The 23,893-nt window shown below is 47.0% G+C and overlaps 2 protein-coding genes across 9 annotated transcripts in view; one reads left to right on the top strand and one right to left on the bottom strand.

The window, feature by feature from the left end:
* LOC135902899 (neuropeptide F receptor-like) overlaps positions 1-23,893 on the top strand; it is a 424,407-nt gene that overhangs the window by 92,840 nt on the left and 307,674 nt on the right. For 5 of the 8 annotated variants that reach the window (XR_011511175.1, XM_065433211.1, XM_065433210.1 and 2 more), the window contains exon 2: positions 6,069-6,154. The exons of 2 other annotated variants lie outside the window; for them this stretch is intronic. The gene's annotated coding sequence lies outside the window, so the exon portion shown is untranslated. Of the gene's footprint in view, positions 1-5,721; positions 5,773-6,068; positions 6,155-23,893 lie in introns of those variants that run through there. One more of the 8 variants, XM_070531289.1, reaches the window with a different exon arrangement.
* On the bottom strand, positions 1,315-3,811 carry LOC139056783 (uncharacterized). The gene is made up of 3 exons (XM_070534728.1): positions 3,277-3,811; positions 2,293-2,495; positions 1,315-1,876 (listed from the first exon to the last, which is right to left on the bottom strand). Exons 1-3 carry the CDS (start codon positions 3,659-3,661, stop codon positions 1,394-1,396), a joined length of 1,071 nt encoding a protein of 356 aa, XP_070390829.1. The 5' UTR covers positions 3,662-3,811; the 3' UTR covers positions 1,315-1,393.

Here is a 23,893-nt window from a genome sequence, read left to right as displayed (position 1 = left end):
TCAGAAAAATTAGGACGCATATGGAACTTGTATTTTTTCTCGTAGTTGGCCAATCAATCGAAACACGTAAATGCACGGGTGCCGAAATTCTAGCAGATAGATTTTTGTGATGGACAAGCCCGCCACTGATACATAATTGCACGCACGGACGTACTACGTAGGCGGATGTACTGTCGAGATACAGAATAATGACGGCATCACAGAAGTCGCAGAGACGATGGCAGAAGGAGTACAAGACTACATGCAATTGGAGGGCTTTAAACACTGAAACATGTACTGCATATTTGGGCGATTTAGAAACTAGTTTATGCAGATGCATTTCCTCGATCAAAAACGACGAAAGGGCTTGCGCAGACTTTGCCGACGAATAAACGATAGAAAAGAAGTTGAAAGTGGCTTCGCTGCCGGGGTTGTTTCTGCAGTGCACGCGCTAGACAACAGAAGTGTTACGGGAATATCGAATGCGGTTTCTGGCAGCCTTCCGCCACCCAGAATCATTGAGAAAGCTAGGCTCGCACGACGGCAAGAATCGCCGATTCATTCAGCGACCCGTGCGTGTGTCACTGGCACCGAACAGCGCCGCGAGCAGCCATTTTTTTTCCGGTGCACCCGCGTTTAAATCGCGTTTTGGTGCCGCGTCACGCTCGCGGTCCGAGGAATGAAGCTGCACAGCGCAGCTCAGAGAACGGAGAAAGAGCAAACACATGCATGGACTTCGAAATGACGTTGTGCTCGTTGCGAATAATAGCAAATGGTTTTCATGCTTCCACCCTGGCTTTTGTACTGTTCGTACTGTTCGGAGAATTACTAGCGGTTAGGAGTCTAAACGCCATCCGGTAGGCGGCAAATGCCAACACGCACAAAAATGGCGATTGCGCGGAGGAACGCTGACCTGCGGGTGTAGTAGAGATATGAAGGTTACTGTAAAGAGTTCGCGAATGTGCGGACGGTTCCTTTCACGTATTGACGACAACGAACAAGAGAGAAATCGGTGGAATGCGCCAGAATCGTGGAAGGCAATAGCACGCAAGGAATGACGATTGAAGGGTTAATAACGTTCTGGTATAGGTAAATTGTTTAATATAGTACCAATTTGGGCAACTAGGAACATCAAAGTTATGGTAGGCAATCAGCACATAAGCTTACACATGAATGATGACAACCAATAGGCACAGTCGCTAAGTTTTGATATTTTTTGGGCAAATATTCTTATATTAATTGCCATTACAATCTAGCTATATTTTCTGACGAGAGCGAAGATGATGCTGAGCGATCCATAGCCATAACTGCGGAAAGGGACGACAGGGCTGAACGCATGATGCAACTCTTTATTTATGCACAGCAGCTGACAGCGTGGGAACGGCCGTTTGAAGCCACGCAATGTCCACATCTGTTAAGGGCGCCATCTTTCGCTGAAACGCGTGAAGCACTTGAAGAAGTCCTTGGTGCAGCTCATGATGTGGCAGTGGTACTCGAGCCGGTCCTCATCCGAGAGCCGGCGCATGTAATTAGCAATTATATTGCCGAACTGGTCGCACTCGTCGTAGTAGCCGCCGGCACTCAGTGACTGCACACTCTCGACATGCGGCCCGGTGCTGCTGCTGCCGCTACTGCACGTGGCTAAAGAGAGAAGTGGCGTTACAACAACGCTGTCTAGGGAAAGCCGGGTCTTCTTCGCGAGCGGCGGAGCCGAAGGCGACTCAAGGCGGTTGGTGTATTCGGCACAGTCGTCGGTTGAGCGCTCACTTTTGATAAGCCCCGGCTGCCCAGGAGGCGCCGAGACACTGTCGGGCAAGATGCTAGGCTCATCCGGTGCCACTACGCTCCCGTTGCCGTCGTCCAAAAGCACATCGTCACTATGTTCCTCGAGCTGGATCTGCGTAAATATCATTATCTCAGAGCACAGAAATACTAATTTTGTAAACGTCAGCACTATCTATAGTAAACAAAGTGATAAGAGGAAATGTAATGAAAGAACTACATATGAGCTACACGGCTGCGATAAAAAAAGTCGCCTTGCGATAAGTGTGGTTTAAAAACGTGCACATCGTCTAAACTTTCGAGGAGGAACCATGATGAGCGCGAACGATTCGAGCGATTAACATCGCACATGTTCGTCTGACTCGAGATTACGTGACGGATTTCGGTTGCGCGCGCTTCACCCAGGGACATTCGCGGGCGTACATATAGAGTATAGGCGCGTCTGACGTTGCCTTACCACTACTGTGAACTCGTCTTGAACTGCCGTGAGGGCGTAGGTAACCGGTAACATCAAGAGCAGGCGCCACTCACCAGCAGCTCTTTCTCGAAGTGAAGTAGTGGACTAATGACGGCAGCCCGGAAGGGCTCCGAGTGAACCCGCAGGAAGCTGAGGCAGTCGAAAAACTTCCACCGACCGGTGTATTCGAGTTCTCCGTTTTCTGTCCGCCCAGTCTTGTCCTTCAACTCGTCGTAGTACTGCCGCCTCTTGATACTGTACACATATCGTAGGTTGTCTGCAATGGAAGGAGCGCATAGAACACTTGGAGATTAATTTTAAATATGTAGAGATGAAGTTAGTCTCCTAGTCCAGCTCAAGCAGAATATGGGTCAATAAACACTTCTCCGAGCATCGGGCTCTGTTTAGGCAAAATTATACTGTAAATTAGTGGACGATAGGCGCCCAAGTAGAACAGCTGTTCCGTCGTGTTGTGAACATGGTACGCGACATTGAATATTTCGTTTGCGGAAAATCCTGAAGAGTTGGAGGCCATACGTTGCCAACGAACCGCGTTCTGACTTAAACACGTGCCGCGGAGAGATACGTGCAGACGTCACCTAGGCGTGTGTCCCGTGAAGAAGCGAGGGCTTTTGGCAAGCCCTAGTACGCGCGTTTAGCACGCTGCCACGAGTTGCGTGACCACTCGTCTTTCGAGAAAAAAAAAAACTTGCTTTAGAAGACCTGCAGAAATCGTGTGGCTACATGCTCTTCGAGGATACATTAAGATTTAACACATACTAGCACGAGTCAATTTGCAGGATTATTAATGAACGGCGCAATAATGCGGGTGCGAAAAAGATTATCTACCATAAGACGGATACAGAAAGACGCCTCGCGGAAGACTGGAAGTAGAGACGACGCAAGGAGGCAGAAAGCCAAATTCGCGTGCTTCTCAGACGCTCGTGGTGCCAACAGGCGCTGCCAATATCAAGCCAGCGGTCGCGCTCACTAAGAGGCGTAGATCATCCGACATAGGGATCGGTATGAGTATCGCACTAAGAGAAGGTAGAACTCACCACCAGTGAACGGTCCCAGCATGGGGAAATTCTTCTGGAGGTGAATGGCGAAGCGGTCCCAAACGCAACGCTTGAGTCGCAGGTTTTTGAAGCTCGTCGAGTCGTTCTTCCAGAGGCAGGGGTTGCTCTCAATGAGGGCGAACAGCTCGGCCAGTGACTCGTCGCTGTGAGTAGGCTTGACCGTCGCCAGCCGCTGCCCGGCGCCCCCGGACAGAGTGGCGGTACTGGATAACTGGTGCATCGAGCCGTCGGGCAAACCCGGCGTCACGCCGCCGTCTTCGCTCGGAGCCAAGCTCGAGCAGGGACGACGCTTCTTCCGCATCGCTTCCACAGGGAAGCTCACCGCAGCTCTGACGAGAGCCGGACGGGCCTCGAGCTTTTTCATGTTTTTTTTTCTCGTCGGGGATCGCGCAGCGGCTCGTGGTCAATTGCTGGGAAAAAAGATATCGCGCTCCCCTTATCACCGTCGGGGCATGATCACGCTCACAGCGGACGGTGTCAGTCGCCGTCAGGGCGAAATGACTTGGAGATGCGCACTTCACCGGTGCTCGGCTCTTCTCTCTCGCGACACATCTTGCGTTCCCCTCTCCGTCGTCTCTATTCGATGCCGAAGTCGCGAGGCGTGCCTTTCCCCGCGGCTGTATCTCATCCCTCGGCTCGCACTTTTTCGCTCGCGTCATTCAAGATCCCGTGTGTGGCCCGAACGGCGAGGCGCTTATCTCGCTTGGTGCGTCTTTGTAAAAGGGAGGTTAGCCGCGCGAACGCAGAGAAGCGCCATTGAAGGGATCGGCGCAGCTTAATTAGGATCTTTCACGTTAAAACATTTCGGAAGTAAATTATCTTGGATGCCCATGAGCTCGTTTTTGTACTCAAAGCTGCGTTTCTCAAGCTAGGCAGCCGCATGACTTGCCCGCATAACAGGATATTCTGAAGGCTAAAGGCGGCTCAATCTCTATGACGTCCTGTTGCTGAGCGCCAGGCCGCGGGTTCATCTACCGGAGACCGCGTTTCAATTAGGGCGGAATGCAGAAATGCTAGCACGGTACGCGTTAAAGGACACCAGGTCGTCCGAACCATTGCGGAGCCCCCAACTTCTTTAATAGGCCGTGCGTTGCTTTGGATCGCGAAACCCCACAATTTACTACAATGTGGTTGTTAGCCGCGCTTGTTCGTATGATGACATAATACGGCAAAACAAAGCAACAATGGACCTAACACAGGAGCGCGCTCGTGTCGTTCGTTTCTCTAGCCTTGGCCTTCTCTTAGAGCGCATCTCTTAGGCGTCCGTTCCTGCGGCGGCCAGCGTCGGCGTCCCTCGTCGCACCTCGACGTAACCGAGCGAACGAGCGCAGCGAAAGATGAAGGCGAACGCGTAGCGCAGAGGGGGGTGAAAGACGCGAGGCGGAAAGCGGAGAGGAGGGTGCAGCGGTACCATGAGGCGGAAAGCGGAGGAGGGTATGGCGAAAGCTCGAGAAGCGCAGTGCGGCGACGATGGCTACAAGATGGCGCCAGAGTAGCGCGCGTCGTCTGGGGAGTCCGTCGGCGGCGGCTGCTGTGAATCGCGCCTACGCGCTGGCCCCACGCACTCGCTCTCGCGATCTCCAGATTAGAGAAGCAGTCGCACCACACGTCGCTCTATTTGCAACCTGCCGCACGAGACAGATTGTCCCCGTCAGTCAGTATATCACAAAATGAAAACTTGTGTAGAGCTGCGCTCGAATTTCGCATTAGGGAGTATTGCAATCGTCGGTGATATTTTACTGCGGTGTTTGCTGTATTATGTACACATAGCTTAGTGAAGTGTCTTTTGAGTGATAACAATTGTAATTGGGCAAGGGAAAAGAAGCTGCGAATAAAAATATATGTCAGATATATTTTTCACCAAACTTCTGAACATAATACCACCTTTCTTACAAAGCGATGAGCAAAACGAGAACAGGGTGAAAGCCGGAGCCAACGCTTCGAAACGTGGACTTGTCTTTTTCAAGTCCTTGAAAAAGACAAGTCCATCTTTAGAAACGTTGTCTTGAATTTCTATCTCCCGCCTTCCCCGTGTTTTGACCTTTCTTGCAAAAAATCATAAATAAAATGTAGCTCGACAGGGCTCTCCAAGCCTTTTTAGTGCGATATAGGTGTTTCTTTCGTTGCTATCGACTGCTCGAGAGAAAGGGGACAAGCGATAAATTTTTTTGAGAATGCAGCACGAAACATTGTGCGAACAAAATGCTGCGAGAGAAGACGCACCGCGGGCGTGCGCGCATGTCGACTGGCATTTGACGGTAAAAATCAGCAGGCTGGATATCATCTGACGGCTGTCGAGCAATGAGTTGAACCAGGGGATCGAGTAGGGTGTTCTTGTTCTTCGGCCTCAACAACGCTTTTTGTGGTGGGCGCGCTCTACCATGGGGACCAACCAGCAGAATTACTGCATGAGTTATACTGTGTTGACCAGCAAAATGTATGCGAACTGTTTTTATTCACAATCGCCATTTGACGGTAAGCCGCATACGACAATATGTGTGGTCGTTGCTTTTAAATATTGTGGCCTTATTTTGACTTCCGGAGATTAGCCACAAATAGCCAGATATCGCAGGGGCTGAAATTGTAGTCTGTGCTGTCCGCGCAGTCTCCGCACGATCCCGCGTGGTCTCGCCCTTCCCCATTTGTGACGTGTTGATTTTTTTTTACTTTTCCTAACAGATCTTCCTCGCCGCGCAGTCTCCGCACGATCCCGCGTGGTCTCGCCCTTCCCCATTTGTGACGTGTTGATTTTTTTTTACTTTTCCTAACAGATCTTCCTCGCCGCTGCTGCTAGTGGGATACCCCACCTCTGCCAACTGGGCGCTTTCTCGCAAAAGTACACATAGCCGCTAATCAGGTAAGCGCGAGGCTTATCTTTGCACCTTCTGCACTCAATTCCACCACGTTAATGAAACCTCGCAAAGCTTCTCTGCCATTTATATAAACATGCACGCATGTCTTGTGCCAATAATCTCGACGCAATGCTTGTACCCAGTGCCCATAACCTATCGTCAAACTCCTGGCGACTTCACAGTTGTCGTTCTCTCGCGTTTTCTACAATGAAGCTGCGGGCATATATTAAGATCTATTGGACGATCAGCGCAGAAACATTGCATATAATTGATTTTAGAACATTCAGGAAAAGCAACAAGGCAAGTAAAAGCAGGTGACAGCTTTTTAGTGTGGTGGACAAATCTCTGAAATTTTTAATACTAGCACAATAATCTTGTCTTGAGAATCATATTCGATTCGAGAACTTCTGATTCAGAAACCCCGAGCATTCGTTTATCGCTCAATAAATATATGCGGGAACACGATTGTGATCGGAACCTGAAGGGAGAAAGGATCATGCAAGTGGTGGGTGTATTCTGGCCACTCTCAATTCTCTGCGTTAATACAAGTCGGGCATGTCGATCACGACTGCCGAATGACACGTGACATTCGCGCAGCGCAAGAACGGTCTGAGCACGTGCAACTGCACATTTATTTTGCACGATAACTTGCAGTCATGAAACTAAGTTGTCTTGCTTTAAAGCCGTCTCTATATTTAATCATCATATTTACTGTCTCGAATTACATGAACTACACTTTTCATTTGCTTCGCAGATATTAATAGGTTTGCATGTATAAAAAGGCGGTGTCTGTCGATCTAGTAATTTACGTGTACTTGGCTTCTTTTCTCAATTATGCCGGTTGTTACTTTCAATCGTACGTTAGTATCATAACCAACCGAATACTCTCCGTACATATCGTGGCGTGTAATTGTTTTGTTCTATTTGTGTCGGGGTCAGGACTCTCAACTTTTGTTAGTACGCTTTCGTGATTTCGGCTGCATCGCACGCATGTTCTTCAATAATGGGCGCTGTGTGTTTCGAGAAAGGACTTCTTCCTTTTTCTAATTACATCATTCGCGAACTTGAAATCGTGAGTGTCGTAGTATACTGTGGCCATGTGGCCTGGTTATTTGTATCCAATATCTGGCGCGTTGTTTTTTTAGTTTTTCTTTTTTTCATGTCTCACTGTCGGTCGTCGTTAGGGTGGAAGCGATGAACGTCGAAGAGGAAGCCGCCTCGGCAATTTTTTTTTCTCTCTCCCTTTCTGCAGTCAAGAAAGCGGGAATAAGTAGGTGGTTGTCTCTTCCGCGTTCTGTTATTACATTCTGGTCAAGCGATGTAGTAAAGTTTGAGCTGGCCTGGGCGTACCTCTTGCTCGGTACAGCCGCATGGCCTTCGTCTGCACATTACTCAGGGACGGGCTGATGTCTTGAATCCAGTGCAGGACAATAGATAGGCGACGGTTTGGTACCCACCTAGGAGTGGCTTGGAGACAAATTTATTCCTTTCAACGAAGAAACGTCCTTGTTCCTGTTATAGCGCGACTCACTTCGACAATCCGTTGGCTCGTAAAACCCCAGAACTCGTTCGCCCACCATCCGGGAGGTTTAACGTCCGAAACGGATGCCAAGGCTACACACCAAACGCGTCATCCAGTGTAACGCCTAGATTAATTTTGACAATTTGGCATTTTTAACAAGCAGCCGCCGCTCACAAACCTTACACAATAACAATTGAACAAGCCTAACGGTCACAAGGTTAGTTGTAGTAGTAAAACGTAAGTACCTCAGAAAGTGGATGAGAAAACGGCGCCGGGGTAGCTCAGCTGATTAGAGCATCGCACGCGTAATGCGAAGACGCGGGTTCGTATCCCATTCGCGGCCAGTTGTTTCTTCAGGTACTTTCAATTCCATTAATATATAATTTCCTTAACTCAATTAAAAAATACAAGTCATTTCTCTTCTGTTGTCCTTGGTGTCTTTGTTGGTTTCTTAGGGTATATATGTTCAATTTTTTTTTCAAGCCGAGATCTCTAACGATTGCGCCACGGACTCAAAGAAGTTCACTGATGTCCGCTGCCAAACGCCGACGATTTCCCGTCGGGCTCGTCATCTCGGCACGCCCTATACGCAGCGTTGATTGAGCTGCGGCGTCCTGCAACGTTAGCACCCGTGCGCAGCCAGTGCCATCCATACTTCGCTCCACCAGCGTTCGGATTTCTCTCGAACTCTTCGCGTGATTGCGAAGCAAATGTGCAAAAGGAGCGCGAGAAAGAGCGTGAATGATGATAGCATCACCTTTGAAACGGAGGGGGGGGGGGGGGTAGTCGTCCAACCTGTGGAAGCTGCTGACGTGTCAGCATATCGTAAACTAACATTTTTCCTTTCTCTGCTTTATCTGGAAATGTTACCGCGCTGGCTGTGAAAATCCCGTCTCCACGTCTTCCCGTTTTTTCATTCCACCAGTACTCTAAACGTCTCGTTTATCTCTAACACTGACCAGTTAAGACTCCCATAAACTGTGTTTGCACATGGTGGACGTTCCCTACGGTTCTAGCTGAGTGAATGTCTTGGCATTCCATTACAATGTCATCTCCAGAGGTTTTGTGCAGCGCACACATGCCTGACCCTGCTGCGAATGGATGCTCCTGTATGTTTTTTGTCCTCGGGAACTAGCTCGGACCTTAAAAAGCAAGGTTCTGCGCTTCGTCTTGTAGAACATTTATTTTCGTTTTCCTTGCTTGCCGTCTTTGAAAGGTTTCACAAAATTTTGAAGACGAGGTCTTCTTTGGAGACGTCACACGGGTTTGACGTACCTGGGATCTCGGTATCAATCTGGCCTCTTGGGAAAACAGAATTTTCATGCCTCCTGAGCGTCATAGCAAGTCGCAAAAGGTGACAAAATGTAGGTCTCAACGAGAGAAAAAGCGAGAATCAGTCGCAGAGTGGGTAAAATTGATTGAAGGGGCGTAATTAACTCCTATATAGTAAAAACATGAACCGCATCGCACCATAGACTGCACTATCTTCGGGATAGGCCCACCTAGCCTCTTGGTTAGAACAAGCAAGGTGTGTCAACCCAATTTGACGAGGAAGAACACAACGTCGACGTACATGCGCGTAGAAAAAGTGAATGCAATAATTGAACAGGAGTAAATACTATAGACGGTCTGAAAAAAGTAAGGTCTCAATGCACTAAGAAAATAATCCAAGTAATGCAAAAATATGCAATTATAGAACAGGGCATCATCTTTATTGCCCCCCCCCCCCCTCCCCCATTTCAGTACATGTAAATACACATACCATGTAAGTACGTCGATATTACCTTATTGGGCGTCGACTTTGGTTGACACACCTTTCTTGTTTCCATGTTTTGCATCCAATTTACCACCTTTGTTATTCTGACTTTCTTTTTATGACTACAGCTTGCCTACTTGTGCTTCTAATTACCCTGTCCTCTTCCCCATTTCTCTTCCTCCATGCTTTTGAGGGGCAGACATGTGTGCCCTCCATAAAGGCCTACCTGCATGGTGTAAAAAGGACACAAAGGAGGCGAAGTAAAGGCAGAGAGGTCAGCAAAGTTGCACCTCTTTTGATACTCCACATTGTGGGGGGGGGGGGGGGAAGGAATAAGAAAAGGGGTAAAAAATGACATGGTTGGTGTTGCGGACAGCGGTCGTCTGCTGCATGCACGCTGCGTTGTCCTTCAGATTGCTGGGGAACATTTTGGCATCGCCCAGGAGTCATAAGTGCGAGGGGAGGAACTTTTACTCCCCATGCCATTACTCCTTCGAGGGTAACAGTTGCTCTTTTACGATGCTCCTCAAGGGAGTAACGGTCATTATTTCGAAGCTCCGCAAAGGTGGAATTAATGATATTAGGCATTTATACCCTGATAAAAAATTACTGAGCTAAAAGAAGAAGGGCCCGAAAGTAGGATTCGAATTTTGTTATAGCGCAAGCTTGACAAGGACAACAGAATTATTTGTTTTGAACATATATACACAGTTATCAGGAAAGGGAAAGCGAGGAGCAGGCTGGCAACTGCCACCGGAAGGGGCACAACGCCTGCCTACTCTTCTGAAGGGAGGTGACAGCAACACAGAAATGGAAGGTAGGAAGGAGGGGAGGAAAGAGGAAAGAAAGGCACATCTGACACACGCAGCGCTATGTCTGTGTCAGAAGTATGTGTCAGTATAGCGCTGTGTGTGTCAGATGTGCCTTTCTGTTGTCCTTGTCAAGCTTACGCTATAACAAAATAAGATATGGCGTACCAACAAGCCCCTATAGCTATCCTTATAGGATTCGAACTCAAGTCCTCGCGCTCACAAGTCAGGTACTCTGACCACTTCTCCACTGTGGTCGGTTGAAAGGAGAGGATATTGAGACAAGGTTAAGCATCGAAACCCAAGTGCGGCAATATAAAAGCGGACTCGGCATTTTGTACATGGTATGCAGTGAGAGTCTAACGTTGAGTGCACTTGCGACCATACGCGACTGCGAAAAGAAATCAGCCCGAGTATTCTTAGGGTGATTTAAACTGAGGCGCTACGCGATGTATACGTGCAGGGAGCTCAAACGGGCGCCCTCAAGACGACAGAGAAATACAACTTCTCTTTCGCTTAGTGTGTCCCCTCCCTACCATTTCCTTCCGCTCATTCAAAACTTGTAAAATGCGCAGTAGTAACACCGTGGTTCAATAATTCTCTGACGAAGTCATGTCACCACAAAATGGAAGCCAGTTTCAGAGATCAGGCCAAGCGCCTGGCAGATTCTGGTTACCCGATGCGTATGCTCACCTCTGTCGCGGAGGGCTTAAGCAGGAAGTGCAAAAGCGCGTCGAACGGAAACAGTGCCAATGCTAGTGCAAAGAAAGTTGCTGTGGTACCATACATTCATTGCATTTCACATAAGCTCAGAAGAATAGCGGCGAAATCGGGGGCGGACGTGGTTTTCGCTGCCCCTGAGCGTCTACAGAAGCTATGCCAACAGGTTAACACAGAGAATAACAAAAGGCACGCATGTTCTACTCAACATCGCAAACAATTTGTAACCTGTACTCATAACGTTGTCTATGCCATTCCACTTTCACGCGGAAGTGCGCATGTTGGTCAAACCGGCAGACGCATCAATGAGAGATTAAAAGAGCATCAATATAACGTCACTAGGGTAATCTCGGGTCATTTGGGTATTCACTGCCGAGATTGTACCTGCACGCCCATGTTTGAAAGTACTTCCACTCTGTACAGGGCTCATAGCAGGATGACGAGGGAGATTGTGGAGACTTACGAGATTGCAAAATTTGGGGAAAAGTTCGTAAGCAAGCCTTCGGTATCGCTATCTGAAAAGAAGATACGATTCCTCGGTATATCTTTGTGACCACTGCAGTACATTTTCCCCATGCCTTGCACACGTGTACGGTTTATCGAAATTCACCACTGAATGTTCTATTTTTTTTTTGCTGTTACGTTTGTTTCCGCTCGTACGGTATATATTTATCGATGCGTGCGAAAATAAAATCTATAGTTGAAAGTGAAGCGCTGTGCCTGTGTACCTGTTTCTTCTTATGTCCTCGTGCAGTCGCGCTTACGCACTCTACCATGGATTCTAACCAACTAAACTGCCAATGTGTTTTAACCAAGTTCAATTATAGACAATGCTATTTTTGCCGCATCACTCCATGATATGGACGGAAACAGCGGAGCGCATGGAGTGTAACTGTTGTCGTTCGTCCTCCCGTTGCTCTCTTTCCGACCAGGAACTGAACACTTACTCTCCGAAATTTGCACACGGCACGGGCATTCATGCAGTTAGCCCCCTGAGGGACGAAAGCGCCCTTTTTAGGACTAACTGCCCAGTTACTCCCGTTTTCCCCGGGATTTTTCTTAGAGTGTAGATATCTCTCAAACTTTCTCAGTAGTGCCGAGTGTTCTCAATATCAGGTGCAAGTTTCGGGGAGTTGGGGGTTCATAAACTGCTGCTCGAAGTATAACAGAGTTAGGTAACCAAAAAGTCCCTAGAATCTGGGAATTGTTTTCTTCTTCATTGTGCTCCCTTCGGAATGGGGCTGCCGCAACTGGGAATGGGATTCGTGATCACGTGATAAGCAGCAACGCTTTATCTATAGTGGAGCCACAATGGCGGGTCAGAGCAAAAGGGATGATGTGCTTGATGGACCGTGAGTCTCTCAAATGAGCAGCAATAGAGTTCAGTGCTTTGGCCCAACTTTACTCGCCGCCGTGCGCTGAATGAATTATATTTTTATATTTCATTTTTTAGTGAGAGGCGATAGCTGCAGCGCACCGCTTTTACTTTTCTTTGCAAAGTGACCTTGGCGCGATCTGATGAATGCAAATAGAAAAAAAAGAAGGAAAAGAAAGTGAACAAGTTTTTAAAAATAAAGACCAGACGGCAGTGGCGACGACGGCGGATCACGGGGGATGTATGTTTTTTTGGGACTACAAATATTGGGAAAAGTCTGCAATGAATAGTACATTTTACTCTTGGACAGTTAGTTAAGGAAACAATCAATGGGACAATATGAACGCAATTGAAAAAGAGATTTCTTAGTAGAAGTATTAACTTTTACTTATTTCTTTGCCACTCGTAAAGCTTCTTCAGAGTGGCGCATCATAGAGATGCCGCTTCATGGATACAGGTATTCTTTGTCTTCGAATAATATTTTGGACAAGTTGAGTTCCCATTTCAAAGCAAGCTACTGAAAGGGCTACGGTACACTAAAATTGAGATAAGCTATCAGAATAGTAACGTGCGTTCTGAAGAGAAGTAGTTCACGTTTTTTCAGAAATGTCTCTTTGGGCACGTTCTTAAGCGTTCGTGAAAAAAAAGAAGGAGAAAAAAGAAAACAGAAGTAGAGGAATGCATTTTGCCCGATTGGAGCTCGTTGCTTTTCCCCCACAATTCATTGCGTTTCACTAGCGACGCAAGAGCTAATCAAGAAAAAGAGGGCAGGATTCTTACTGTTTCGACTGTTAGTAGAACGTGCCTAAGTGCCGCTTAAGTTTGCGTCGCAGTTAAGAAAATGGATAGTGTGTTGTGACGATTGAATTGATTATATAGTTGTTGCGGTTCCTACCCGGAGGGGGGGGGATGAGGTGAGTGGGCTTGGGAGCATTAGCACCTCCCCCAAATGTCATACAGATGTGAAGGTGCAGGCTGGCAGACAGGCAGGTCAGACAAGAAGGCATGTAAAGTAATAAACGTTAGAGTGTATTGGGTGAACTTGTGTCCTCACGCAAACAAACCACAGACAACTCGGCCATGCTGATAGCAAAAGCCGCGGGTCGTCAAATCCCTACCTACCACACTCGCCCATTCGTTATTTATACCGGCGCCAAACTATCAAGTACATTCCAAAGCATGCCTCGCAATATCCATAACTCGCAATATCCAGAACATGATATTGCGAGCGTGCCACAACCGAATGGCAATAACAAAACGCGTTGCGAAATCGAAAACATACGGGGCAATGTCTCCTGGTTTAGAGTCCCTGGTGGGTACGCCACCGGGCTGTACGGCCGGTCACAGTGGGGTCGTTTGACTGTAAAATTAACCTAAGAGGGTTTGAAGGCGAGCTGGTTGTATGCATGCATCCATGGTAGAAAACAGCGCTGAAGACACACACGCGTGCGCGCGCTGTCCTAAGTGCATGAACTCTAGACTGGGGAAACGCAGCATACCTCTGAAGGAACGATATCTAATTACAGGAGAAAAAGGAAAGTGTCCCAAAAGGACCTGCCTACATATGAGCACATTATCAGTATTATAACAATGTATACTCAGCGTCGACATTTCCGTGCAGCACAGTAAAGCCCGTGTTAGCCTATCAGAGCCGAATCAGAAGCGGCTGCTTGTTCCAGTGAAAAGAGGAAGACACCATCCACTGTACGCTACTGATGCTTCCCTGACGCTTCCATTCAGTCGGAGTCGAGCGAACGCCGATCAGCTTCCTCTGGTTCCACTTTCTGGCTGGCTGACGCGGTTTGTAGCGTGGACTGTGCTGCACGGAGTCGGTGAGACAGAGTATGGATTGTCTAGTTGGCGACGCAGACAAGCTAGTTTTTCGAACAAGCCCGTCCGGATGGCGAACATCGCGTATTCCGCGTCGGGGCGTATGGCGCATGGCCCCGTGCTCCGCTTTCTCCTCTCCTGTCACGTCGTGGCCAAGTAAAAGTAAACCCGGCAGAAGGGGATGGCGTGTAACTCAATGTCACGTTGTAACAAGATTCTTGTGCCGCATACGGGACGTCGCAGCCTGCGCGCGGCACGCCAGTTTATTTGGGGCGCCTCGTGTACACCGCGCTGCCGCCGAAAGAGAAGAATAGTTTACTTAGCGGAATTGGAACGGCGCACGCAGAAGAAAGCCCCGCACCAACGATAGGGGGATGCAGTTGCGTAACCGGATGGCAGAGAGCACCAGCCAAAATAACGAAGCAACGCATCGCCTGTTGGGCTGTAATGCATACCACGCAGAGAAAAAAAAAAGAAAAAAATGATATTCGTGGTATGCCAAGCGCCAAAGAAATTATTTACAAAGAAAGCAACGCTTTGTGAGCGACAGCTGTGTTGAAGGCGGAACCTGCAGTTATCAACTACGCGGCCTTGATATCACACCGGCTCTGAGTGATCCTATTATCAGTGATAAAAGAGGGAGCAATATATTGCAGAAATTCACTGAGAAAAAATTCACATTTATTCTTTCGAATGTGTCTCTCTCGCAGTCTGGACAGGAAGTAGAAAGAGATTGGTGAAGCTGTGTTCACGAAATTGAGAAATAGCGCTAAGAAAAAATAACAATGAGACGAAAAAGACACAGCCGTTGTTGAGCAACTGCTACTCTGATGTCAAGGAGCCATCTTTAAAACGAATAGCTTTTTTTTTAGAGCACAGCTCTTAGGTGCCCGTTCCTGCGGCGAGCGTCGGCGTCGGCGTAACCGAGCGAACGAGCAGCGCAACGGATGAAAGAGCGAACGCGGAGCGCAGCGGGGGATGGAAGACGCGAGGAGGAGGAGCGTACAGCGGAACCATGAGGGGGAAAGTGGAGGAGGAAGGTATTGCGAAAGCGTGAGAAGAAAAGCGTAGTGCGGTGACGATGGCTACGAGATGGCGCTCGAGTAGCACGAGTCGCCTGGGAAGTCTGTCTGCGGCGGCTGCTGCGAATAGCGCCCACGCGTCACCCACGCGCTGCCTCTCGCGACCTCCCGATTAGCGAGGCAGTCCCGCCGCGCTTCGCTCCGCTTTTTGAACGTGCCGCATGAGACATGTTTTTCGCGCAAGCCAATATAGCGAAATGAAAACACGTATAGAGCTGCGCTCAAATTTTGCATTAACGAGTATCGTAATTGCGGTGAATTTGTTGTCGCTTTTTCGGCCGTTTTCGTGGTTGGTTGGTGGTCGATTGTCGATGGTAACTAGGCTATAGATGGTACGAATCGGCTAGGAAAGCGCACGTTTTCTAGCTGTCTCTCTCGGTCGCTGTCTCGCTCTCATCCCTTCGTTCGTTCGAGCTTTTTGCTTGAATTGACAACCATTGTAGATGGTTTGTGAAAAATGTGCTTTTCTTCACATTCTAGACATCATATAGAGTTCCCCTATTTGGTTGAATCAAACATTTGGCTTAAGGTCCTAATTACCGGTGTTTCAGCAAACACTCTGAAAAATTTTGAAAAATTGCCTATGGCAGGTAGCATGATTCTGGTCGTCGAGCAGGTCCACTCGAATAGGCGGACATTACTTGAACAAAATATTGCAGTACATAATGGGCTAATTGAAGAACTTACTAATTCCGTTTTTAATTAATTATCTTATGCCACATATTGCAATTTACCCATTCTAACGGGGAGTTTGCAAGGCGCATCCACTTGCGACGAATTTTCATAATGACACAGGTTTCGAGATAGCAATTCTCAAATTTTGCGGACAAATGCATTGACGTTCCAGTTACTTTTGTGCTACAATGCATACAACGACACTTTGTTTAAAAAGTACATGGAACCACAGTGCATTCTTACCGCAAGTTTGACGACGCGTATCTCCTAAATGGTGTCACCTACATAATTGTTTTCAAGGGTATATGGCTTTCAGTATCACCCGCTAGAATTTGTACATTGCAATATGTGCGATAAGGTAATTGCTTAAAACGTAATTAGTTCATTTTAGGTAATTCGTTGATTATGTATTCCAATTGAAAGTGCAAGTAATGTCCACCTCTTCGAGTAGACTAGCTCATGGACTAGAATTGTGCTATCTGCCACAGGCAATTTTATCAAAATTTTTGAAAGTGTTCGCTGAAACACCCTCTATAATTTGCCGGACCGATGCACATGCGTGTTGTATTTTGCAGCGGTAATATTGCCACCAATTGTGTAACGAATAAGAGCTGCACAGATTCTGAAGAACGCAGATATTGTGTTCCTGTGTGTAATTCAGCCGGTTAATTTCGCGGCACCAAACACAATGAATGCCTTTTTTCTGCGCGTGTGTGTGTGCGTACAAATTACATTTTGGGTTCGTACAAATATATCGTGGATTTAACAGACAGCAGTGATACCAATTTCCAACGACGCGCCGTGGTCAAGTAATGGCGTTGACGTTACGCTGCTAAGCACGAGATCGCGGTATCAATTCCCGTCCGCGACTGCCACATTTCGATGGGGTCGAAATGCAAGAACCCCGGTGCTTTCGGTGCACGTCAAATAACCAGAGTTGGTGAAAATTAATCCACAGTCCCGTACTACGGCATACTTTATAATCAGATCATGGTTTTGGCATGTAAAACCCGAGAAAAATATCGCAATGTCAGACAATGAACCGCTTGTGGTATCTTTTGATACGTGGCGGCGTATTTTTCCATGGGCACTAGATACAGGTGAAATTCCAATATCTGCCATTATAGAGTTGTTTCTCATCGTCTGAGCGCGAGAGATTCCACACCAGTGGTTTAATCGACTGTGTGGCCGCCATTGGAATCTGAACCTGGCAACGTTTAACGTTAGAACGTTATCTAGTGAGGCGAGTCTAGCAGTGTTATTGGAGGAATTAAAGGGTAGTAAATGGGATATAATAGGGCTCAGTGAGGTTAGGAGGACAAAAGAAGCATATACAATGCTAAAAAGCGGGCACGTACTGTGCTACCGGGGCTTAGCGGAGAGACGACAACTAGGAGTCGGACTCCTGATTAATAAGGAAATAGCTGGTAACATAAAGAAATTCTATAGCATTAACGAGAGGGTGGCAGGTCTTGTTGTGAAACTTAATAACAGGTACAAATTGAAGGTGGTACAAGTCTATGCCCCTACATGCAGTCATGATGACCAGGAAGTCGAAAGCTTTTATGAAGACGTGGAATCGGCGATGGGTAAAGTCAAAACAAAATACACTATACTGATGGGCGACTTCAATGCCAGGGTAGGCAAGAAGCAGGCTGGAGACAAGTCAGTGGGGGAATATGGCATAGGCTCTAGGAATAGCAGAGGAAAGTTATTAGTAGAGTTTGCAGAACAGAATAATATGCGGATAATGAATACCTTTTTTCCGCAAGCGCGTTAGCCGAAAGTGGACGTGGAGGAGCCCGAATGGTGAGACTAGAAATGAAATCGACTCTATTCTCTGCGCGTACCCTGGCATAATACAAGATGTAGACGTTCTCGGCAAGGTACGCTGCAGTGACCATAGGATGGTAATAACTCGAATTAGCCTAGACTTGAGGAGGGAGCGGAAGAAACTGGTACTCAAGAAGCCAATCAATGAGTTAGCGGTAAGAGGGAAACTAGAGGAATTCCGGATCAAGCTACAGAACAGGTATTCGGCTTTAACTCAGGAAGAGGACCTTAGTGTTGAAGCAATGAACGACAATCTCATGGGCATCATTAAGGAGTGCGCAATAGAAGTCGGTGGTAACACCGTTAGACAGGAAACCAGTAAACTATCGCAGGAGACGAAATATCTGATCAAGAAACGCCAATGTATGAAAGCTTCTAACCCTACAGCTAGAATAGAACTGGCAGAACTTTCTAAGTTAATCAACAAACGTAAGACAGTGGACATCAGGAACTATAATATGGATAGAATTGAGCAGGCTCTCAGGAACGGAGGAAGCCTAAAGACAGTGAAGAAGAAACTAGGAATAGGCAAGAATCAAATGTGTGCGTTAAGAGACAAAGCCGGCAATATCGTTACTAATATGGATGAGATAGTTCAAGTGGCTGAGGAGTTCTATAGCGATTTATACAGTACCAGTGGCACCCACGACGATAGTGGAAGAGAGAATAGCCTAGAGGAATTCGAAATCCCACAGGTAACGCCAGAAGAAGTAAAGAAAGCCTTAGGAGCTATGCAAAGGGGTAAGGCAGCTGGGGAGGATCAGGTAATAGCAGATTTGTTGAAGGATGGTGGTCAGATTGTTCTAGAGAAACTGGCCACCCTGTATACGCAATGCCTCATAACCTCGAGCGTACCGGAAACTTGGAAGAACGCTAACATAATCCTAATCCATAAGAAAGGGGACGCCAAAGACTTGAAAAATTATAGACCGATCAGCTTACTGTCCGTTGCCTACAAAGTATTTACTAAGGTAATCGCAAATAGAGTCAGGAACACCTTAGACTTCTGTCAACCAAAGGACCAGGCAGGATTCCGTAAAGGCTACTCAACAATAGACCATATTCACACTATCAATCAACTGATAGAGAAATGTGCAGAATATAACCAACCCTTATATATAGCTTTCATTGATTACGAGAAAGCGTTTGATTCAGTCGAAACCTCAGCAGTCATGGCGGCATTACGGAATCAGGGTGTAGATGAGCCATATGTAAAAATACTGGAATATATCTATAGCGGCTCTACAGCCACCGTAGTCCTCCACAAAGAAAGCAACAAAATCCCAATAAAGAAAGGCGTCAGACAGGGAGATACGATTTCTCCAATGCTATTCACAGCATGTTTACAGGAGGTATTCAGAGGCCTGGAGTGGGAAAAATTGGGCATAAAAGTTAATGGAGAATACCTTTGCAACTTGCGATTCGCTGATGATATTGCCTTGCTTAGTAACTCAGGAGACCAATTGCAATGCATGCTCACTGACCTGGAGAGGCAAAGCAGAAGGGTGGGTCTGAAAATTAATCTGCAGAAAATTAAAGTAATGTTTAACAGTCTCGGAAGAGAACAGCAGTTTACGATAGGTAGCGAGGCACTGGAAGTGGTAAGGGGATACATCTACTTAGGGCAGGTAGTGATCGCGGATCCGGATCATGAGACTGAAATAATCAGAAGAATAAGAATGGGCTGGGGTGCGTTTGGCAGGCATTCAGAGATCATGAACAGCAGGTGGCCATTATTCCTCAAGAGAAAAGTGTATAACTGCTGTGTCTTACCAGTACTCACCTACGGGGCAGAAACCTGGAGGCTTACGAAAGGGTTCACTTAAATTGAGGACGACGCAACGAGCTATAGAAAGAAGAATGATGGGTGTAACGTTAAGGGATAAGAAAAGAGCAGATTGGGTGAGGCAACAAACGCGGGTAAATGACATCTTAGTTGAAATCAAGAAAAAGAAATGGGCATGGGCCGGACATGTAATGAGGAGGGAAGATAACCGATGGTCACTAAGGGTTACGGACTGGATTCCAAGAGAAGGGAAGCGTAGCAGGGGGCGGCAGAAAGTTAGCTGGACGGATGAGATTAAGAAATTTTCAGGGACAACATGGCCACAATTAGCACATGACCGGGGTAGTTGCAGAAGTATGGGATAGGACTTTGCCCTGCAGTGGGTGTAGCCAGGCTGATGATGAGTATTGTTTAATATTAGTATTGAGTGTGATACTGTTTAATACTAGTAATGAGTATTGTTTAATCTCCTCGTAGCAAAGCATCTCTATGAAAACAAAACACCAGGCATTTGGCTTTTGCCCTGCAGTGGGCGTAGCTAGGCTGATGATGATTATGACATTTCAGAGACAATTTCTACTTATAATTTCAGAGACAATGTGTGTTCTGTAACTTTTATCACTGTAGTGTAATGATTAATTTTTCACGTCATTAGCATTTTGCGATTCGGTGGGATGTCTTGTTTGTTTCATCTCAAGCCAAGATGCGTTTTCCACGTTTGTGATATCTTATGCGCTTTGCTGTCAAGGCAACATTTGAGCATGATTAGAGGCTGCTTGTCACTGGCCATGCACTGACTTTGCATTGTGCATGATATATACGTTGGCAACTTCGTGCCACGTTCTTAGTGAGCCAGGTTTGTTTCATTCTAAGAAATGGTAAAGTTTTCGATTGTTTTTTCTTTATCTATATATATATATATATATATATATATATATATATATATATATATATATATATATATATATATATTGTCTCCCCCAGTGTTTCTTTAACTACGATTTTGAGATATCAGGCTGTTCTGTTGAGAAACTTCTCATCTTGTCGCACTTACTAAACAACAAAAAACAGTTACCTACACGAAGCAGTCATGCGTCTAAAGCAGGCATTCTTATTTTGCCAAGTCCATCACTCATCCAGTAAGTGGACTTCCCAAAAGACTTCCGTTAGATGAGATTTCTGTTTTGACTTGTAAATTGATGATCAACCGGAAGAACTTTTTACGTGTTTTCGCACCCGGACGTGAACCGATATTTATACATTTTTTACGCCTGCATTATCGCAACCGTCTGCAGCTGCGAGAGCTGAGGGTAGATATGTCACCCATCCGCAAAAGACGGAACGCTTCACTCTCACCACCGCAAACGCGCACAATATCGTATCGCAGGATCACTTTTCAAGTCTTGGAAAAGCAATTAACCAGGCCGCGAGGGCGCTTCGTTCGAGGTAACTTACGCTGCATAAGAAAAAGAAAAAAGAAAAATCACACAGACTGCGTAGCCTCAGTAAATTACTCCGCTAAGTGACTCCGATGCTATGCACCCCTTAGCATGATTTACCAACCCCAATCATACAACTGAAGGAATGCTTACAAAAGTGAGGGATAACACTGGTTTTCGCTTGAACGCCACTGTGCACTGCTCAATAACTATTGCTAATTTGTGCACCCGCAACCGGGAGGACTCAACCAGCAAGTGGCGGTTCGCATTATCCGTGACATGTCGAAACTTGTAGTTCTCTAGCAGTCAGGTTCATGAGTCAGGAACAAAACCAACGAGCCGCAAGGTCAGTGGCGCCTTTTTTGAAGGCGTCCTTGCTCTGCGACCAACTTTGATTGCGCGGTGAGCTCTGTCACGTGTGAGCTCGCATCAGCTGTTTCCTTCGTTCCTTCTGCCTTTCATTTTTTTCCCTTCCTGCCCAGTTCACTCTCCACCGGTGTAGGCTAGCAAATGAGGTGCGACCTGGTTAAACTCCCCGAGTTTCTTTCTTCTCTGCATACGCGCGCGCTCCAACAACACGGCGTGTGAAGCACGCAGTGATCGCAGCGGCCTCCGCATTTCGTCGTGTCACCTCGGCTTTTGTGGAGTCATACAGCGTGTGTGAGCTTCATGTACGCGATGTCGCATACAACGCATAGATGTAACTGAGGTAAAGCTCACGGTTGACTGGCTGGCAACCCCACTGACGTGTAGGTGTGGCGCACCTTTCTTCATCTGCCTAACATCTGCTGCGAGACGCCTTCACGCGCGCCGTGATGCTGTGAGCGCCAAGACGCCATGAGCTGGAAATAGCGCGTACCCCGGTGAGGGGGCTTCTGCTTCGGTAACGCTAGAAGTTGGGAGAAATTCCTAACGATTCGTATTAGAGAACGCAGCGTGGCGCAGGTGAATGTATGGAGAAAGGGGGAAGACGGAGCGACGAATTTGTTTATTTGGAAATTTTTTTAGAACAGTAAATTCATAATATTGGTGCAGACGTGAAAATAGAGGGGGAAAAAGAATGTCCGACGATTACGATACTACCTAATGCGAAAATGGAGCGCGGCTTTATACCTGTTTTCATTTCGCCATGTATTGGGGTAAAGAATTTGAGACCGAAATCACCGCACCGACTGGCAGGGGGGCCAGTGCCGTCAGCGCCTTCGCAGAGGGAGGGGCAGTATGGGAACGCTGGCATGATGAGCGGCATCGGTGCCAGCTGTGCAAGAAGGTGACGACGACGAACGCGCGAACAGTAACACGAGCCATTGCTGATGATGATAGTTCTTGTTCGCACACATGAAAATTTCGCGGAACCCAGCCATGATCAGCTTCGCTGTAAAAGAAAAATATCAGCCAGAGAAACGAGACAGCCACAGCAAATGCGCGAACTTCCCTTCTAGGCGCGAAATCACTTCGAAATGAGGAAACATACGTAGGATATTTGCGGGGCGGTGCGCATCGAAATGTATGAGAAGGCTAAAGGAACGAGGAAGAGCACCAAGTGTGCAGCTATGTCATCACTTGTTTGTTGAGGCACCGGCAACTTAATGGAATGAATTATGCGCCTACAATCAGTGAATTGGCACAATCACTTGGAAAGGAATTGAGGCCTGTACCTTGGCTTCGAGGCAGACTAGATGAAGGAACGCAAAGCGCTCTTCTGAACTGTACAGTGAACGGGATTCTTTTCTTAAGGCAGGAACCCGAAGGCGAAGAGAGTGCGAGAGACGCAGAGAGACAGATAAAGAGGGAGGAAAGGCGGGGAAGTTAGCCAGAAGCGGGTCGCCGGTTTGCTACTCTGCACGTAGGTTGGGGTACAAGGTGATTTGAAAAAAAACGGAGGATGAGGAGGAGGAAAGAGGGACAACGAAAACGTGTACTGAAGGCGTTTACTGAGTCCTGTAGGTCGCAAGATGTAGTCTTGATAAGATATAGAGTCATGTCTGCGTTGGAGGATTGTCTCTTGGGACAGCGGTCGGTCGTCGAAATCGTTGAGCATGCAAGTAAGTGAACGTCTCTATGCACAATACTGCAGACACTGGCATAAACGTCGAACGTGATGAAAGATAGACTGAGGCGACAACGCCTGATTATGTTAAAATCGAGCACGAAGGAGCGAGGCTTCGAAGGAAGCCAACATTTCTACATACGTTGCCAAGGCTTATCTAACTGCATGCAAGTTTATTAAAGCGTGTATGATGCGATCACGACACCTGTTCATTTCATACTCGGACATCATCATTAGAATAATGAATGATCCGCAGTGATACCCTGAACGATACAGTCCGCTTCGGAAAAAAAAAAAACAAAGCGACTGCTCAGATCTTCAAGGCATAGTCTAGCCAAAGAAAAACAATAATGCAGAATGTAGAGTGAAAAGGTGTATAGCGAAATTTTAACATAGGGTGCTTAGCTGTGCGCAGTAGAACCATCTGTTTCATTTTTTTTGACGATTCTAATCCAACACATCTGGTGCAGGTTAGTCTGCACGCACTATCGCGCCTAGATGCCGCTAAACCGACACCACCTCTGCGCTTCTATCGAGCCCCTTCGCGCAGTGCGGTGAAGGCAGCGAAGGCACTTTTGTGCTTTTTTGAAAACGACTGGCTTGTGCGAGCGCCTTTATATGTAGGGTGCTGTCCATGCACATGCACACATTCACCACCTTCCTGTCTCTCTCAATATTTTAATGCCCCATTTACCTTTCCCAGCGTACACAGGGTAGTCAACCAGGTGCTCTTCCGGCTAACATGGTTGCCTTATGTCTCGTTCTAACGGCATCGCACGAGTTATCGTCCGGCACACTCAATTTCACTCCTCTCTCAAGCATGTCTGGAGCTTCGAACAAGAAACAGAATGAGAGAAAAAAAAAATG

This window comes from Dermacentor albipictus, chromosome 1, assembly GCF_038994185.2.
Source record: "Dermacentor albipictus isolate Rhodes 1998 colony chromosome 1, USDA_Dalb.pri_finalv2, whole genome shotgun sequence".
In the NCBI taxonomy this organism is placed as follows: domain Eukaryota; kingdom Metazoa; phylum Arthropoda; class Arachnida; order Ixodida; family Ixodidae; genus Dermacentor; species Dermacentor albipictus.
The sequence above is the reverse complement of the archived record's forward strand: the minus strand, read 5'-3'. Positions and strand labels throughout refer to the sequence as shown.